The following is a 20,278-nucleotide window of genomic DNA, read 5'->3' on the forward strand; positions in this document are numbered from 1 at the left end:
GGAGGGAAGAAAGGACGGGGCAGACGCGCACGCGGGAGGAGGACTGATCCCAGGCGCGGTTCTGCGGAGGAAGAGCGGGTGCCGCCTGTTATAAAGGGGGAGGAGGCGGAGGGGGAAGGAAGAGCGTGCGGAGCGGAGCCTCCTCCAGAGACAGCCAGACACAGAGGGAGGAGAGACAGGCTGCCTGGCTGGCTCCCCCTTCCTCCCTCCCTCCCTCCTTTTCATGGACTCTCTTGTTGGGCTGCTGCTGCTTTTCTTCCCTCCTTATTCCGTCTCTTTAATACCCAAAATGATTCAGCTCCATGGCTGCCACTGACGGGGATGTCCCTGCCCGGCTCAGCCTGCCGCTGCCGCCCTGCTGTGCGCCAGTCCTGTACGTATCTGCTCTCTCCTACTACTACTACTACAGCGGTGATGGCGAGGGGCGCCGTCCGCCTCGCCGGGCTGCCCAGGGCCCGCCGGCTGCCCTCGCCCCGCCGAGGCGGCGGCGGCGGCCCGGCGGCGGCGCCCGTCGCGGGGAGGGCGGTTCTGCCGGCGAGCCGCGGCGCCCGGGGGAGCCGCGGGGAGGAAGGGGCTGGCCCCCGGGGCCGGCCGGCTACCGCGGGCATTTCCACCGCCCGCTGCCCACCCCCCGGGAGAGGCGCAGTCGGGGGGTGAGGGCGGCTGAGGAGGGGGGTGGCGGAAATCAAAAGGGGGTGGGGGGGAGAGGGCGAAGGAAAGTGAATGGCGGAGGATCGAAAGTGTGACATTCAGAGGCGCTAATCTAGAGGCGGCGGAGGACCGGTCCTCGCCCCCTCCCTGTCTCGGAGGGAAGGAGGAGGGGAGGGGGCTGGTTAGCGGCGGTGCCGAGGCGCCTCAGCCCGTGCTCTGCGGGAGCCGGGGGGGTTGTGCGTGGTGTCTCTCTGCCCTTCCGTGAGCGCAAAGCTAACTGTGTGTGTGTCTGTCTGTCTCTCTCCATACCGGGGGATTGCACTCTTAAAATACACCCGATACAATGCACCAGCCTGACTCAGCCGCAGACATTAGTGCTAGGAAGATGGCGCACCCGGCAATGTTTCCTAGAAGGGGCAGCAGCAGTAGCAGCGGCAGCAGCTGCGTTACTGCTCCCACTGCACCAGGTACCGGCGTTGGGAGCACTGCCCTCTCTGCCGAGGATTATCAGCCGCCTTTGCTGGTCCAGCCGCCGCCTCCATCTCCTGCAGCATCATCATCAACTGGTCCACAGCCGACACCCCCTCCTCCACAAAGCCTGAACCTCCTCTCGCAGTCTCAGCTCCAGCCACAGCCTCTTGCACAGACTGGAGCTCAAATGAAAAAGAAAAGTGGCTTCCAAATTACCAGTGTGACCCCTGCTCAAATATCAGCTAGTATGAGCTCTAATAACAGCATAGCTGAGGATACAGAAAGCTACGATGACCTGGATGAGTCCCACACTGAAGACCTGTCGTCTTCAGAAATCTTGGATGTTTCTTTATCCAGGGCCACTGACTTGGGAGAACCCGAGAGGAGCTCCTCTGAAGAGACTTTAAATAATTTCCAAGAGGCAGAGACTCCTGGGGCTGTTTCTCCAAACCAGCCTCATCTTCCTCAGCAGCACGCTCCTCTGCCTCATCACCCACAGCAGAGTGTTGTGATCAATGGAAGTGTTCACCCCCATCATGTTCATCACCACCACCATCTTCACCACCACCATCATGGACACCATCATCCATCGCATGCTGGGGTGACCAGTGCCCCAATTTCTGGAGGACCACCACCCAGTCCATCATTTAGAAAACTATCAACAACTGGAAGCTCTGACAATGTTATATCAACTGCACCAGTTTCTGCTGCATCATCCACTGGTTCCCTGGCATCTGTCGTGTCTAATATCCGTACTACAAGTACTCCTGGCAATTTAGGTGTAAGTCCTGCTACTGGAACTAGTACCTTAAATAATATGGGTGGTGGTAGTTCTAGTGTGGCAAGCAGCGTGCTTGGTACTATAAATTTAAGCAACATCACGAGTACTGGTAATGTAAATGCTTTGTCTGGAACTAGCACCAATGTTAATGTGAGTATCTTGAGTGGTGTTGGCAATGGTACGAGTGCTTCCTCTAGTGTCATTAACAATGTTACTAATCCAACTGCAGGAATGGCAGTGGGATCGAGCCAGCAGCAGCCTGCATCTGGCACATCAAGGTTTAGGGTTGTAAAATTAGATTCTAGTTCCGAACCTTTCAAAAAAGGTAGATGGACATGCACTGAATTCTATGATAAAGAAAACACTGTTGCAGTTTCGGAAGGAGTAGCAGTAAACAAAGCAGTAGAGACGATAAAACAAAACCCGCTTGAAGTGACTTCTGAAAGGGAGAGCACCAGTGGGAGTTCTGTTAGCAGCAATGTAAGCACACTGAGTCACTATACAGAAAGTGTGGGAAGTGGAGAAATAGGAGCACCTACTGTGGTACAGCAGCAAGCGTTTCAAGGTGTGGGTCCGCAGCAGATGGATTTTAGCAGTGCTGCTCCTCCGGCAATTCCAGCATCTAGTATACCACAGAGTGTTTCTCAATCACAGCTTGCACAAGTCCAGCTGCATTCTCAAGAAGTAAACTATCCACAGCAGAAGCCAGGGGTCCAACCTCCTGCACAGGCCAGTCTAACCACTGTTACTGGGGTTCAGCCAGCCCCAGTTAATATACTAGGTGTATCCCCATCTCTGGGCCACCAGCAACCTGCCATTCAAAGTATGGCTCAACAGCAACTACCGTATTCTCAGCCTGTGCAGCCTGTGCAGACTTTGCCAGTTGTACAGCAGCAGCAGTTGCAGTATGGACAACAGCAGCAGCAACAGACAGTTCCTGCACAGATGGCCGCAGGTCACGTTAAGCCAGTGAACCAAAACTCTGTTACGGGGGCTATGCCAGACTACATTCAGCATCAGCAGATCCTTCAGACTCCAGCCCCTGCCATGCAGCCCAGTTCTGCAGGAGTAGGAGCAGGGCAACCGGTTCCTGTTGCCCAGGCACAGAGCATGCAGCCTTCAGCACATCCAGCTGCTGCTTCAGCTCAGCCTGTTGCACATGCTCCGTCAGCGATACCAGGTGTAGGTACCAGTGGTCAAATGCTGAATGTTGGGCAGCAAGGAACCGTAGCAGCTGTGGTGCAACCACCATCTGCTGCAAACCAAATTCCACCTCCAGTCATGCCGTCAACGGCTGCTCCTCCATCTTCACAAGTAGTGCAGCCTGTGCAGACAGGAATAATGCAGCAGGGATTACAGGCTAGTGCTTCAGGCCTTCCTCAGCAAATGGTCATTGCTCAGCAAAACACCTTGTTACCTGTACAGCCGCAGGCACAAGGAGTGGAATCTGTAGTCCAAGGGATGACTGGCCAGCAGCTGCCTGCGGTTAGCCCTATACCTTCTGCTAGTACTGTTCCTGCACCAAGTCAAGCTGGTTCAGCTGTGCCTCCTGGCATACCTTCTGCTTCTATAGGTTTGGGACAGCCACAGAACATAGCACAAGCTTCGGCTGTGCAGAACGGGAATTTGGCTCAAAGTGTTAGTCAGCCTCCCTTGATATCAACAAGTATAGGTATGCCAGTGGCACAGAGTGTGCCACAGCAGATACCGCTAAGCTCTACCCAGTTCCCCGCACAATCACTAGCTCAGTCAACTGTAAGCCAAATTGAAGATGGCAGACGCCCTACAGAACCTTCCCTAGTGGGTTTACCTCAAGCTGCTGGTGGTGAGAGTTGTGTTGGAGCATCATCAGCCGTTTCAGATGGCGGTAGCAGCAACATGCCATCCTCTGCTTCCCTCTTTCCGCTGAAGGTGCTGCCATTGACAACGCCCCTCGTAGATGGTGAGGATGAGAGGTAAGACTGCCTGTAACTTTATTAAAAGATAAACTGTCTGATAGTTTGATTTGCACTAACTTGCAGGTCTCTTTACAGCTGTTCTGTGAAATGAAGCAGTGTGATGTTTTTGTTTAATTGGAAGTATTGTTTCTCAGGTCCCGGCGCATGTAGGTATTATATTAAAATACTTGTTTTTTCTCTTGAGGGGGTGGGTTGTATTGATTATGCTCTGAAACTACTGCGTGGGTAAGTTGTGTTTAACAATCTGTGATAGTGTGTATATTCCCATTGTATGGAGGAATACAAAAGAACACTGTGGAATGTGGGTATGGTAGTGGTGATTGTAGTTTAGATTATTTATTATGCTGAAATAATTAATATTTATTCTTGGGTACATTTTTTTTTTTCTTCGCAAGCCTAGACTGCATCCTGCCTCAGCTTCTCTTTTTCAAGTATTGACTTTACTCAGGTTGAACCAGTTGCGAGTCTGTGGTGTGTATAGAAGCCTTCTCTCTGACAGCCAAGAGACACTTTAGGCAAATGAGTATGGTGGGAAAAGGGAGGTTCAGCAACACTGTTGTGGCTCTTTAAATTGAACTTGGGGCACTTTTGGTCTTGGTGGTTTTGCTTCAAAGCATTAATCCATTGTGAGAGCCGCTCAGGCCTGTGGAGGGGTGATGAGCCTTTGAATTTGCACCAATTCTGTCCAGTAAGAGTAAGAAACTGCACGTTCTCCTACCTTCACCTTTTCAAGTAAATGACCACTGGCTGGTCTTAATGGTATGTGCATGTGAATATTCTCATTTCTTTGACAGTGTGTGCAGAGAAGCTGTGTCAGTTGTGAAAGGGCCTTGCATGTGAAGCCTGAAGCGATCCGAACAGCAGTTTTAAAGTGCAATTGTTTGATACTAATTACACATGGAAATTCCTCACTGTATTGAGGACCTCTTGTGATGTGTGTTTACAAATGGACAGGAAGACTGGTTCTCCCAAAAAACTTCTTGTCTAAGAAGAAGCTACATTAATGGGAGAAGTAACTTTAAGATAAATAACCTGTCTTGAGAATGTGGGAGAGGACAGAAAAGAACACTAGAAAAGAAAAACTGAGACTCAGGTGAGGAGACAAAATAAAGCACTAAACACTTAAAAGGTGGGAAAAATGCCATAGCAATGGGAGGTGAAGTACTTCTTAAATATCTTCTTGGTGCCATGGCTTAAATCAGGAGCAGTATCAGTGGCCAAACTTTATTAAAAAAAAAAAAGAGGTTGCTGGGAGAGGCTGAATTCTTTTCTTAATATTGAAAATACTAACTCTATCAGCAGTCTCTGATTGTGTTGATCATGAGGTGTTGACTGCCTTAGTGGCTTTCATCACGTCTTTCTAAGATGCCAGAGAGCTATAATGAGTATCAGCTTGTCTTCCAGGACTGCTAAAAGGCAAGTTCCAACACTGTTTCATTCTGATTATGTTTTTTAGTCAATAAGTACGTGAAGGTGGTAGAAGACATATTGAGGTGTTAAAGCCCCCAGTGTCACCGTTACGCTGCTAGCAGTCAATTTTCTCAGAAATGTTTTTTGGTTTTCCTTCCTTTGATCTTTCTAAACCAGGACACTAATCCTTCTCTTCATGGGTCCCGTTTGTGTTTGGGCGTGTGTGTGTGTGTTTTTTTGTTTGTGGGTTTGTTTTGGTTTTTTAACCAAAAAAGCTCCCTAAGCTTTCAGGGGATCCTAGCCGAGTAAGAGAATCAAACTCATTGATGCTCAGTGTTTTGGAAAATGACATCTAGCATGTGACTGTGCCCTGATTTTAAGAGCATATGTTAGCTGTTTGTCATGATTGGTAGTTTTTCCAGAATGTTTAAATCCCTCAGGGTAACAATAGCCAGAAATACCTTCTTCCTCTATTATTTGGCTAGCCAAAGATCATATCCTTTCTTCTCCCATGCACGTTGTGTCTTTGTTCAATCTGTCATCTCCAGGTAGACTACACTTTTGTTTAACTGCAGTTGGAAAATCGTTTAGATTCTTTATAAAGAGCAGGATATGACTCTTGTTAAATGGAGACCAAAAATAATTGTAGCTTTTTTTTTAGCATGGCAGTAGCGGTCAGGTCACTTTTGTGTGCTATTAGGTAATTTACAGCAGCGTTTCTACTTGTATATCTGCCTGTAATGTTTAAAAAGTTAGTGAGACTGCTTCTGTTTCTGCTTCCAGGGGATCTCAGGGCATCTCAGGGCAAGGTATTATTTGTATTGTCATCTTGACTGGACTTTCTTTTGGTCTGGAGCTCAGACCTCATCACTCACTAAAGGTAGTGCAAGATATGCTGTTATTCTGCTTGGCTCCTCACTTCTCTGGCCATCGGATGTCTCTAACTAGAGTTCTTTTTGAGAGTTTTTTGCCTGTTAGACTATTCCCTCTTTCACAGGAGGTAAAGGGTAGTGTGTTATAAAAGTACATAAACATTTAAGAAGCAGGTATACTGTAAATATGTGTGTATAAAATCCCCATTTCTGTCTTGTGCACACACACATACGTCACTGAAGATTTATATCAATACATCCCAAGTGATTCTAAACCTGGCAAGGGAAAAGGTAGGAGAAAGAACTAAGTGATGACATAATTGGGCCAGTGAAGAAGCTGTAAAATTCCATTTAGTGTGCCTTTTTAGATTAACTCTCAGCTTTCCTTAAACCTGTATATAATTGCGTTTAAAGATGCGCTGGTATCTTTAAGACTTTAGCCCTGTTCAGTTTTTTAGAACACCATTTGCAGCTCTTTCTATGCCTGTTATCAGGGCATGGCCTTTTAAATATAGACAGTATGGAGTGTATCTGGTTTGAGAACTGTAACCTTTATTTCCCCAGTATGAATTATTTTTTTTTTAATCTTCACTATGACTTGAAATAAGAGATACTAAAATGAACTGCTTGGCAGAATGCCGTATGGAAAATTAATGTGCAAACTTTATTCAAGAGAGGATACAAATAATACTGTTACAGTTTCTGTATTTAAAACAAAAAAACAAAACAAAAATAAAAAACCCCCACCCCTAGTTCTTCTGACTAGTCTCTCTTCAGCCTGTTGGGTATGCCATAGATGTTTGTATGTTGGTACATTCATCATCTCTTCTAATATTTCAATCTACAAAAACGCAGGCCTGTTTTTTGGATGTTAAGTACCTTCTTTTTCTTAGCTTGAATCATGGTATGGACTCGTTTTAGTGCGTGATTCTCATAGTTTCTTGGATTTGCAGCGATTACCTTGATTTAGTCAGTTCGGTTATTAAATCCTGTCAATTTTAGACATGGTCTTTTGAGCTTAGTATTTCATCTCATGAACTGTAGAAGAGGATTTCTTTTATTTTCATGCCTTTGAAACTTAAGTATGGAAAATACGTATTTATATTGCAGTGAGTTCTTTTGTGTACTTATACTTAGTGTTGCAAAATCAGTTTTACATCTTCCTAGACAATGCTTTATTATGCTATAGATGCTTGCAATAAGATTTTGGGCAGACTTGTGTAATGCTTAAATTATCTGTAAAATGAAAACTTAAATGCTGTAAAATACGCTGATTTTTTTATAAAGGCTGTTGTAAGTGAATTTAAAAATAAATTTATCTGAAATGTTGTTTACCATTACTCAAAAGCAGATTTTGTGAATGAAGGATAAGAGAACTAATAACTGTCTCCCTGTCCTTGACAGCACTTCCTGTAGAGTTGTTTTCATTCTTTAGTCTCATGCAAGTTGTTTTCACTTGTTTGTACATTTCATCCAGCAGTGAGGCAAAAAAGGAAGGAGGAAAAGGTGATGATAAACACATAAAACTGACATAGAGATTTGAAGTATTTATTATCTGACAATCTCTCATAATTGTCTTTTTAAAGAGAAGTTTTTATTAAAAGATCCCTTTACAGCAGGATGGAGAAAGGTGGAGGAAATGTTTTCTGTACAGGATGTATGTTTTGGCTTGTTATTAAGTCTGTGAGGAGGCTGGTAGATTAAAGCTGAACGTGAGAATTGAAAGACTTGTGAACAGCCTTTGAGAATCTCTAGTAGCAGTAACTAGTACTAGCTTGTAAAGCAAGAGTATAGTCAAGAAATGGAATGAATTTTTGTCGTGTATGTGAGTATGTAGTAGGAAGGTTGATAAGGTGCAAATGAGATTTTTACATATGTAATTGAATACTTGTTGAAAATGTTAGTAAGCAGTAGTGAATGAACATATTAAGTAGAACTGCAAGTTTCAATTAAATGTTTTTTGTGTGGTAACTATTTTGCATGCTTATATTTATTTTGTAAGCTGTTTTAGAGTTTACATGGGCTTTTTTATTTGCTGTAAGTTTTGCTTCTGTGTATTTGATGAAAAAGGGAGAAGATATTTTTAGAAGATACTTCACAACAAAGGATTTATGGTGGCTTAGCATAGATTTACAGTGATTTTTTTTTTTAGTTGCATCCTAGGGGCACTGTTGTTGTTTTCCATTTTTTTCAGATTTTAAACTTAGATTTTAAATAGAGTCTTGTCACCAATTTCAAAATTGTGTAACTTGAGTTCTAGGAGGCTGACTTTTAAAAAAAGTCTCTTCAGATCTTCAATTTGGCTATTTAGGGAACTTGAAAAAATAGTTACCCTCAGTAATGGCAAGTCACATGAGTAAAAAGACAGTGCTTTGGTGTAGAAAATGTGGTTGCTGTTGTGTCATGCTGACAAGTCCGGCTTCTCGTCTCATCTGATGAAATAAAATATGTACCATTGGCAGAATTGACATTGTTAGCTCTCTGCTCTATGTAAAAAACAATGCAGAATTTAGGGTCTGCACCTTGTATGTCTGCTGGTCAGCTGTAGGTGGCAATACCTGTTTGGATGGAGCTTTTTCTGGTGTCTTTTATAGATGCATTTTTGGCATGCCATGCTATGCTTTGATCTAAGGATTGCTACAGTGCTTGGTATTGCATTGTCTTCAGACAGGAAGAACCAACAGATTTCAGGGAGTTGTAAAAGCAGTAATTTAGCACTTAAGATAAGGCAGATTGTTGGAGATGCTGCAAAATGTACCTCTCCAACCGATACTGTGATTTCCAGAAAATGCTCGTTAGCACTACAGTTTTGGCTGCTCTTTGGAGGTTGTCAGTGTATAAGCCGACTAAATCATCTATGTATGTGTATGTAAAAACAAACAAAAGGTTTTAAAATATTTAATGTTGAAAAGCAGTCTTTGTTACTGTCTCAGGATTTGCATTCTTTATGTTACAAGCTAATCTGCAAATCAGAATTATCTGTTTGTCAGTCTGTGTATTCATAGTGAAGTGTTTCAGCCTTTACAGGTTATCTAGATAATGCCACAATAGAGTAATGACTGCGACAGTCAGTGGTAAGCTAGTAAAGTTATGAGGATGGCAGGGCAAAATAATAACAAAAAACAAACCAAAAAAACCCCCAAAATGTTAATGTACCTTGCTTAAGCGTAAGTAAAAAGACATATGGATAGCACACCTATGCTACAAAAAAACCTCTATAATAATGCTGTTCACTGTACAGAGAATAGTAAAGTAAATAAGCCTTTTCAGACCTGTCTCTAACAGCTTAGGAAGTAGATAGAGTTGTAAACAGTAGTATTGCTAGTATAGTTGTTTAGAAAAAGAAACTACGCACACCTGAATATCAGTGTAATCATAGCAAGTGTGTTCTTGGTATGACCTTTTTGGGAATAATTTGTGATCTGGGTTTGCAGTTTGGTGTAGGTGAAACATAAGAATAGAAAAGAATAGCGAGTCTTTGTTCTCATTGATTTAGTGCACTGGTTCTTTTCTATTCTTGATTAATTTATGAGACTAAAATGTGCTGTGTGTAATACGTATTATACTTTTACAAATGACTGAAAACTTTTAAAAGTGGGCCTATACCTTTCACTTACTGCACTTAGGCCACCAAAAGCAATGCTGTTAAGCAAATGCATGCTTTAGCAGCATGCTAAGCAAGGACTAAGGGTAAGATTATTCAGTAAATCATTTCATGGTAATGCTCACCATAAATAAGGAGCTAGTTTATTCTCAGTGTGATTGTACAAGAAACCATAGCCTACAGCTAAGATGGAAAGAGCTCTTGAGTGACTGGAGATACCACTTTATTTTAGCCTGTTTTAAAACATTCACAGAGTTATGAATTGCATGATGGAAGTGCAGCATAATTATGGTATCAAACTGGAGCACCTGATCATCCTTCTGGCTTTAATGTCTTGCAACACTTTAACTCTTGGTCTGTCTTTGGAGTTTGCTAACAAAGATAGTAATTGTGCTACAGTCAGTTGTGGTGTAGAAACCCTTATCAGCTCATTTTGTGCAAGCCTCCAAACACCTGTTATGCATTGTCAGTGTTTGAAGCAGGATTTGGTTTGTGGTTGCAGTTATATGCAGAAGTCTCCATCTTCCACTGAAGCTGGATAGACTTTCCGGAGAGACAGAGTAGAGATTATGCATGTTTCGCAGGCAGGGATTACGATGATCCCGTATATGCAAATGCTAGAGACTGTTGCTTGTGATAGTTTGGGTATTTTACCATTGTTCGTTACCTTATGGACTAAATGACTTGCTAATGACCTACTAAATGAGGACTTCTGACTTCGGTGCTGTGCAGAAATTAATAGTACTCATCATAGTTCAAATACAACATTACGCCTTAATAACTGAACTTGTTCAATTTTATGACATTTTTTACACTTGCAAAGTAAAATCTTGAACACTTGTTTTGGTAGAGTAGAAAAGTCACACTAAACTTCACCATTTTTCTTTCAGCAAGCAATTAATTTGTTATTAGACTTTCTTTAAATTATTTTGGCATTATTTTTTGTACTTCAGCAATGACTCCTGAATTTTTTTCTACTCCACAGTCTTAATGTACACTTACTGGCCTTCATCTAAGTTGTTCTAATGCTGTTGGTAATTTAACCTTTTTTTAATTCAGTAATTTTTCAAATTTCACTAGTCTTTTTATCACAATATTTAAAGTTAGAGAAAGTGTACGTTGAGCCTAAATATTACTGCTGTAAGTTTAAAATAATGCTATATGAATTATTAAAAAACATTTAAACTGGGCTGTATAAACATAGGAATATGTTTGAGTCTAAGCGTTGCTCCGTATCTATATATGAAGTCAAGCTTTCACCACTGTACTAAGCGTGAAGAATTCACATGTAGGTATGTCTGTATTTGGGCACTTAGGCCAATGTGTGTTGTCATGTGGGGTTTTTTGTGTTTAAGTGTTTATACTGCTTTCATGAGGTGTGTAGTGTTGAAGCTTAATATATGGAGTACCTTTGACAATCAGGACATATTAAAGTCCTGTAGGCATCCAAGCTTGAAGTTCTTGTTGCAGTTTATATTTCTTCTTGCCGTGCAGGGCTAGCGATGGTCCAGGAGAGTCAAAGTAACTTTTCTTTGCCAGCAGAGAGCTTCTGCCTAAACAAACTATCTTTTATTATTAGCTTTCCTTGCTGGGAGTTGTAGGTAGCGTACTAGCTGAAATGAGTACAGAGTTTTGAAAGTACGTTAGAATAATAGAGTAGGAAGTAAAGCAGTTTAAGGGTTTTTTTAATAATTCAGGATTGGAAGTTTAACAGGTTTTTTTTGAAGCTGACTGCATAATCCTTGTAGAGGAACAAATGCAGGTACCACTTTTTTTTCCTCTCAAGGAAACTTTCAGAAAACTGTGCTTCGTATTTATTTTAATAAAACTTGAGGGGTATCTTGATCATTTCTTTATATACTTTTGAATAACCTATTCTTTTAAGTATACTGGAGGAGTATGGTTTTAGAAATTGCTAGAACAGACACCAGAAGATCTTCTATAAATTTAGGCTTAACAGAAAGATATGGTTGGGCCCACAGTCTGTTAAAAAAAATATTGACAGTATTTCTAGTAAGGTATAGATTTGATAGCAACTGGAAGTTATTTGTAGAGTGTTTTATAACTTGCTGCTTAAGTGTGCTAAACCACTTGGCCAGGCAAGTTGTTTGAGCTTGTGTGTGACTTAAGTGCTTGTCCAACCTTCTGTTTGTATGCCTTTTTTTTTTTTTTGGTTGTTTTAATTAGAATGGTTATCCAGCAGGAACTTTTCAGGGCTCTGATTTCTTCATGTGTAATGAAGATTGAACTTCTCCAGCAGTTGCTTAAGCAACAGTATCAAAGTACTGTGCTAAGTATTAGGGACAGTACTGAAAGCTGCTGAAAATGTGGATACACATTCAACAATAGTCTTAGTGTCTTAATGCATTTAATAATAGCTATTTTTAATACTATACTGCAGTCTAGTTCCTAAAGATGAGTTATGCAGATAAGGTAATTTCAGCACACAGTGCTATTAGCGTATTCCTGTTTCTGTATCTTCAGTGTTACACTTGATTAATTTCTGTGAGATCAGAAGGTGCAAATCAAATTAAGTTACACCATTTTTTTGCAGACATTGTTGAGCTTTTATTTGTAATCCATTGTCTCATGGGTCAGTAACAGTCCTAGCTATTGGTAACCAAGTGTTAATCTTTGGTGCTTACGTATCTAGTCAGCAGTCCTTTTAATTGCATAAAGGGTTAAGTTTCTGAACTTAGTATGTGTTGTGAGTTGGTTTTGCTTGGTTTAGAAATGGTATTTTCCTTTAAACCGTTGTAAACAAATGTATGGTATAGCAATACCTTTTAATGTTTTTCCAGTAACTTTAAAATCCTTGTGCAATGTAGAGGGGTGAAATCCCTGTCAAGATGAGAGAAAACTTAAATGCCTTTTAAGCTTCCTCTGACCTTCACTTCACCTAACTGTGTTACAGTTGTGTGTAGATGAGAGAGAAAGATGATGACTGGCATTCATATAAGAAACTGAAGAAATCAAAGAACTAAAAATGTAACCATACTAAATTTGTGTTAAGTATTTAGTGCTATTGTAGCTAGTAAGGAAGATGGTGATTAAAAATTAACCCAGTAACCCATGTGTGATTGCTTTGACTTCTATTGTGACTGCAATTTTGAAATATTTCTTTTTACAGAAGAGCAAGCAAAAACTTCCCAGGCAAAATCTGAATTGTGAGTGACTTGTTTTGGCATATATTGCCTCTGAGCTGGGATAAGCATAGTAAAAACAAACAAACAGAACTTCTGTAGATTTCTTGGAAAATTATTTTCAGATTGGTAACTTTATTGGTTGTATGTATATGTGTCAAAGTATCATAATGTGTTTTTGTACCATGTGCAAAGATTCTGTATTTTCTGAGGTCTGTCTGCAGACTGTAAACAGCATCCTAATTCTTACTTCCAGGTTGAGCCTGACAGAAGTGGAATGCTTTTGTTTCCTCTAGGATTTTACGAGGGTTCGTACAGCATTGCCTACCCTGTAGAAAGGCATGTGAGGGGAAACAGAAACAACTCAAGATGTTTTATGATTGTTGTCTGTGTGGAAAATTCTGCAAGGCATTAATTGTCATTGTCCCTTGATGTTACTTGCAGTACAGGATTCTCAGATGCTGAAATCTGGCAAGGAAGGATTTTGTAGTAATAATTAGTTTATATTTGGCATTATGGTTTGTTTATGTTAAAAGCTATTTAGTGAAAAGCTTGACCTGGCCTTAACTTGAAATGTCTACTAAATGTTTTGATTAATGCTCTAAAATTCTGAATGCTGTTTATCTGTATACATGTATATGAGAACATATAAAGTTTTAATTCTTTTAGCAAACAAACAAAAAAACAAACCAACAAACAAAAAAACCCAAAACAAACCTGCAGGTGAGAGGAGTATTTGCTGCTCTTATGGTTTCATTTCTCGCATTCTTACAAAATAAGACTAAGTGAAAATGAAATAAAAGGAACCAGGAGTTAATGACTATATATTTTAAGTACTTGTTAAATAATTTACTGTAGCACTCAAATGAATTCAAGGTATAAATGTACCTCTTTATTGAATGAGGTTATTACGTTAAGAATGGATCAGCATACTGCGCTGCCAAGTGTTTCTTTAGTAGGCCTAATATCCTCAATTGGGTGAAATGGCAAGTTACTCATAAATGTTCAGGGAATGGTGCAGGCTGTGCATGTGCCTCCATGTTCTTTTCTTTCCAAGTTTGTGAGACTCTTTCCAATTCCATAATTGCTTGTGAAAGAGAGGAGTTTCTGAGCACGTATTTGATTGGAAAGAGAGGAGGGAGGAAAGAAGGTGTGAAATGTTTATGATGGTGGTTTTGGTTTTCTTCTTTCTTCTGGTGGGGAAAGGGATTTCAGTTTTTGAAATGGTATCAGGCATGCGTGTGTTAGAGCCAAGTATACGTAGAGTTGTGGGCAATACAGTCTCTTATTTATGGGATAGTAGCTAAAAGGCGTAGTTGTGTTGTGGGGCTCTGCTTTGCTGGCTGCTTTACAACAAAGAGCAGAAAAGATGATCCTAAATGACTTGCTGTCTGAAGTCCATATAATTTCTGAATTGATTTTAAGACAGTGATGCTTTAAAGCAGGCAAAATCTTAAATGTTTTTAGTGCTTTATGAAAAAACAGAGCAGCAAAGCAGGATGGTAATCTGTATATTCCTGTAGAGATCTACCCTGTCAATAATGAAGTACAACATCTCTGGAATACTACTGCATTGAAAATTGAGTCACCAAAGCATGGGTTAGCCCCTTTTTTAAGTTTTCACTGATTCTGCTCATGGTATGTGTAGATTCTCAGTGCTGCTTGCTTATGCTGGAGCATAGTGAAGTAATTGAGCAGCTTTTTTATTTCATTGGAATTTAACAGGTAAATGTTAGATGATGATTTGCATTGATATTTTCAGCTTCTAGAGAGTACTGTGGTCTGTGGAAGGGGAAAAATAAATATTAACATGTTATAGCAGATAGTTTTGGCTAGCAGTAGTTATCTTCAATTTTTGTATTTGCCTGACCATCAGAATCCAATCTCTGGGAGTCTTAAATGTGTATATTTACTGTCCAAATACTTAAAATATTTAGAACATACTTTTTTAGTGCCTGTGAAGCTATTGGATGAAAGTGTTTTCTCTGAAAGCATCACAAACAGTCCTCCAAAGAATTCTGTAAAGGACACTGAAACTGTGTTTTCATATGTATTTTCAAATAGAAGATTGTCTTGACCTAAAAAGTGTTTAAGAAAGCTATGCAACCCTCCCTCTTAATACTTTTTAATTGGAGAGATGTTTAAGGAAGCTTGCTTTTTTTTAAGTTTTATTTTTAAAAGGAGTTCCTTCTTACTCCAACTTCCGAACATGATAGACTAAACCATTCTTAATGTTTCAGAATCATGAACATTTTCTAAATATCTGAAATGTTTTATTCATGTTTATGTTTCAGCATCAAAAAAAAAATGCCTAAAACATTGGGATACCTTTTCGTAAATGATGGAGTTTGTGTATTATATTAGATGGAAGATCAGGTCAGATCAATGTAAGATCCATGCAGTTATTCAAAATCCCAAACACCCTGCCTGTCTTCTGCTTTGGCTTTTAAAAATCCTGTAATTCAATGAATTTACAGGTACTCTTCGGAACTACTTTCTCAAAGTTGCTGCCAGATAGCTCTGGAACAAAAGTAACTTTATGACAGGCACTAGACGTTCATAGCTTCCGGATTAACTCTATAGCCCTTGTGTATGCAGACAAATCTTCCAATGCTTTTGTTACTGTGATCGCTAGAACAGTCATACACGGATTGCATTCATTGGATAATATTGCCATGTAGCTTTGCACAATTTGGCATAGGTAACTTGGCACTGTGAGGTCTGTGTTCAGAATGTTCATGTGTAAGTTTTAGTTTTCTGTAGTAAATTGTAATGTGTATATGTAGAGCTTCTGTAAGTTATATGCTAGAACTTCTTAATGCATTTTCTACTAAACTTCAACTTTCTTGGACACCATTCTTAAATGTAACTCTAATATGAAAAAATATATAATACAAAACTAGTATCTTCTGTAGCATTTTATATACTGAATATATACTCTATCCTAAGGTATAAATTTATAATGAAGTTATTAAAATTATTTGTCCCTGTGCAGAATACTTCATGATGGGTGAACACTGGATGTTTTAATTTTGCTCATCAATTGCATGTGTTCAGCCACTGATTTATGTTGTCTGCTTCTAGTGAAGTGGCAAGATTTAGAAACAAAGCCCTTTCAGAAATCATGAGGTTGCTGGAAAGCTCTACATTTTGCTTCAGAAATAAGAGTTAAAAGAAGTAACTACTATTGGTAGTCTAATCTGCCTAAAGTGACCACAGAAGAAATGTACCAAACATAATTGCTGGGAAAAGTAGGCTTTTTTCTTTATGAAAGAAGATCCAGCCATGTCTTGAATACTATTTAATTATAGTGTCTGTCAGTGACAAAGGTTGTTTGTAATCTCAAACTGGTAAGAAATGGTTTGAAACGCAGTATCTGAAGAGAGATTTGCATTTTCTTCTAGTGAAGTAAGCAGTTTTTCTCTCTGTAAGTATATTGATGTTAGCGGGTTGAATAAAGATTGCACAGACATGAAGATTAAGACTATCTCTTCAGTTCTGGCTTTTCTGAAAACTAAAACTAAAAAATTGTGTTTGAAACATGGCAATGAACACCTGAAATGCCAGGATGGCTGCTGTTGACTTGGCAGCTTGATCTTCTTGAAGGATGTACTTGTGTTAATTAATCTAATCAAGTAATTGATAAAAGTAATAGAAGAAACAGCTGCTGAAGAAAGAAGCTGAATAGAGCCCCGTGAAGTGGAGAGCTTGAAAATCCTGAATTGAGGTTTGCAGTTTGGAGCAGTTTGCAATGGAGATTCTGAACCTTTAGCCTTCTACAAGAAGGGTATCTAGAAATGTATGTGCTTCTCTTAGCTTCAATACAATTCCTTGGGAAGGGATGGAAGAGTTTCTCTCTACTCCCTCTTGATGGCTTATGGCCAGAGGCCCACTGCCATAGGAAAAAGTGACTAGTGGAGAAGCTTTTGGTCAGCTAGAGTGGGTTTTGCAGAGTCTGTCTAGTATGACAGAGTGTTTTAATTCATGCTTAACTGTTGAGGCCAGCACCTTCCAGAATTATAAGTAATAGAAGCAATTGGTTGATGCTAACTGTAGATTACCGGGTTAGTATATTTTACGTGCACGCAAATTGCATTTTAAGATACCCTGGTGTATTTGCTTTTCTTGATGTGAGCTGTTGTATTGTAGCTTCACTGTGTTGATCTGCTTACATACCTAGGTACAGGCTTCAAAACTTTGTTCTGCTCCTTGCCTGATAATGTTGGCAAAATGTAATGCTTGCAGAGCTAGGTTATGCTGCTTGAACTAATGCCTCCTGTTTCTAAGCCTGGAATGGTGTCTTACAGTTCTTCTGCCTCAGCACTGCGTCCTGTGCTTTGACCATTTGTCCAGTTTCGTTCAGCATCTGCTGTTCTTTGCTTGAGAACTCTTGATGAATGGTAAATACTTGGGTTCAGGAAAATGATGCTGTTGGTGAGTCTTTACAGCAGAAGCAATGAAAGGGGGTGAGAAAAAGGATGGTACTAGCGATTAACTAAATGATAAGTTTGAGTGCTGCTAATTCCTCTTGTCAGACTGTGGGAAAGATGTCCTTTTGTATTCTTTTCCCTTTGTTTTCCTACAGTCACTCTTACTTAACAGGAAGCCCTTTGTATTGTCTTTGTAGGCTAGGTGTGCTTGTTCCTAACATTTGGTGCCAGCAGGAAGTGGAGTCGGTGTTAGGTCCAGTGGCTTTCCTTTTCTCTTACTTAATGCATACGTTCTCCAAGTACAGTGGAGTGTCTAATCTGGTCACTTTTGCCTTCCTGAGGATTTTCCACTCTTACCCACTATTACTGTGGTGAATTAATATGTTTGAGTTCCAAATCTGTTGCAAAATGTGCCAAAATGGTAATTTGGTTTTGGTGTGGACAGACACAAAGCCCAGAATGTCTGTTCTTGTAAATGAAGTAAGTACTTTAACTTGAGCCTTTGAAAACAAAAAGCTAATGAGGTAAGGCCTGCTGTGTCACTGGAGCTTGTCCTACAACATCTCAGAATTCAATTGTGGTGTTATATTTTTTTTAATGACTAAAGATGATCCACAGGGATTAGAAGGAATTCAAAATGAAATGACAAAGTAATACCTAAACCAAGAAACAAATCTGTAAAGCTGAATGGTAAACGTACATCAGACTTCTGATTGAGACAATGACTCATAAGCAGCCTAAAGCTATGGTAACATACCCACTTTTTTCTACTTGAAATTGTAAATAAGAACTAGTCTAGAACAAGATCTGGACCTTATGTGCCCTCAAATAATTCAGGAACAAGAGGACACGGGTAAAACTGCCTTGGCTAATTTCAAGAAAGGTTTTGTCTGTGGAGCTCACTGCCACAAGATGTTGTGGAGGCCGAGAAGTTAGCAGCACTTAAAGAAAAAAAACATATGAGTACATGTATGTTATGAATGCTTATGTAGGAAACTATACAGAATTACAATAGTAGGTGGAAAAGTAAATTACTTTTGGCTTCAGCTTCTAGGACTACTTCTAGCTAATTCAGGGTAAGCAAGTACATCTTTTTGAGGCAGATTTGCTGTGGCTACCTCTTCCACCTTTTGCAGTGACTTCTGAAGTACTTGGTGCTGGCAACTATTGAAGGTGGGATACTGCTCCGTACTTTCTTATTCCAAACTGGAAATAAACTACAACTTAATTATTAATTTTTTTTTAAATTTACACTTTATTGAAAATAGAAGGAGAGGAAACTGCTAGAAACTAATAGTCAAATGGAAAAACAGATGTACAGAAGGCCATACCCTTAACTGTCATTTATAGAAATGTGAATGGTTGCAATTGAGACCATGGTTGCTGGAATCTAGCTGGGATGCAATGATGTGTTACTGATTTCATGGAGTAGCAAAAGTTTAGAGGTGGTAGCATCTTTAAAGTAGGGAAAACTGTAAAAACTGACATACTCTTTCAAAGCACAGGTCAGAAATTAAGGTGTTATGTAAGTAGAAGCAAGATATTCATGGTTTCATTAACAACAAAAACACTTATTCACAATCGTTATTTTTCAGGAAGCTGTTCTCGTGCTTGAAAAATGTAATGGTCAGCACAGCAATGGCTTAAAATAGCATTTTGGATGCTATAGCACTGGCATTAGAGCCCCACTGGCCAACATCCAGGAGGCCTGTAAAAGAAGAATGCTTTAAATGTTAAAGCTTCAAAAGGCAGCTTCTGATGTTTAAATTTTCTAAAATTTTAAAATCATATGCCTATTTAACAAAATATTTGAGAGTGAGCTTAAAATCGTGTAGAGTCACTTGATAGAAACAATTCTTACTGGCAACACAAAATATTTCAGAGTCACTAAGGTTGGAAAAGACCTGTAAGATCATCAAGTCCAACCATTACAAAAAAACCCCCCAAACCACCACACCACACAAACAAAAAAACCACACCACACACCACCGTGCCCATCAAGCCACGTCCCACAATGCCATGTCCACATGCTCCTTGAATACCTCCAGGGAGGGTGACTCCACCACCTCCCTGGCAGTCTATTCCAGTGTCTCACCACTCTCTCAGTAAAGAAATTTTTCCTAATATCGAGTCTGAATCTCCCCTGGCGCAACTTGAGGCCATTTCCTCTTGTCCTGTCACTCATCACTTGGGAGAAGAGACCAACACCCTCTTCTCTGCAACCTCCTTTCAGGTAGTTGTAGAGAGCAATGAGGTCTCCCCTCAGCCTCCTCTTCTCCAGGCTAAACAACCCCAGTTCCCTGAGTGCTCTATTATAGGAGTGCACATTCGGTAGCTAGCTGCAAAGAATTACTGAAGTTGTACAAAGTAAAGTGGTAGCTGCACCAGTAAGGTAAAAAGAAATAAACTTCAGCAGTTGGATTTTTCTGTTCTCCCTGCTTGCGTATTTTTCTAATGCTTGCTTGTACATCAGGATATGCTGTAGGCCTTTCTGGGCTAGTTCTTCTTTATAAACATATTTATATGTTTAGTGGTTATGTGATGGAATTGAAGTATGTCATTTGTCCTTTTACAGGCTGTTGTGGGTACCAGGAGAGGGATGGCCTTTAGCAGCCTCCTTCCTTGCTCTTCCCTGAGTCATCCTTGGTACTTACAACCGGCCTCAGGGGAGGAAAGATGCCTTCTGTTGTGATATCCCCTCTTAGAGTGTCTGTGGATAACTCCATTAGCTGTTGCTAATGAATAAATAGGCAAGTTACAAGCATTTAAAATTACCACGTTCTCAATTTTACTGCTGCCTGCAAAGGACTCTGAATAAAAGATGTGAAATGCTTCCTGCGCTTCCTCTTCCAATTTTGCCAGGTAAACGCTGTTACCAAGTTGCTGTGAACTGTCTTCATGGTAAAAAAAAAAAAAGAGAACAGGACAGTTCAGCTTGATTCACGCTGGTGTGGTTGC

At 40.3% G+C, this 20,278-nt stretch overlaps 1 protein-coding gene across 2 annotated transcripts in view; it reads left to right on the plus strand.

The window, feature by feature from the left end:
- Positions 1-325: 325 nt before the first annotated feature.
- Positions 326-20,278, plus strand: part of TSC22D1 (TSC22 domain family member 1) — a 96,350-nt gene continuing 76,397 nt past the window's right edge. The window contains exons 1-2 of one of the 2 annotated variants that reach the window (XM_059819539.1): positions 326-373; positions 1,004-3,858. In XM_059819539.1, the coding sequence (XP_059675522.1) occupies positions 1,037-3,858 (2,822 nt within the window). In that variant the 5' untranslated portion in view covers positions 326-373; positions 1,004-1,036. Of the gene's footprint in view, positions 374-994; positions 3,859-20,278 lie in introns of those variants that run through there. The other variant, XM_059819530.1, reaches the window with a different exon arrangement.

This window comes from Gavia stellata, chromosome 1, assembly GCF_030936135.1.
Source record: "Gavia stellata isolate bGavSte3 chromosome 1, bGavSte3.hap2, whole genome shotgun sequence".
NCBI classification, from domain to species: domain Eukaryota; kingdom Metazoa; phylum Chordata; class Aves; order Gaviiformes; family Gaviidae; genus Gavia; species Gavia stellata.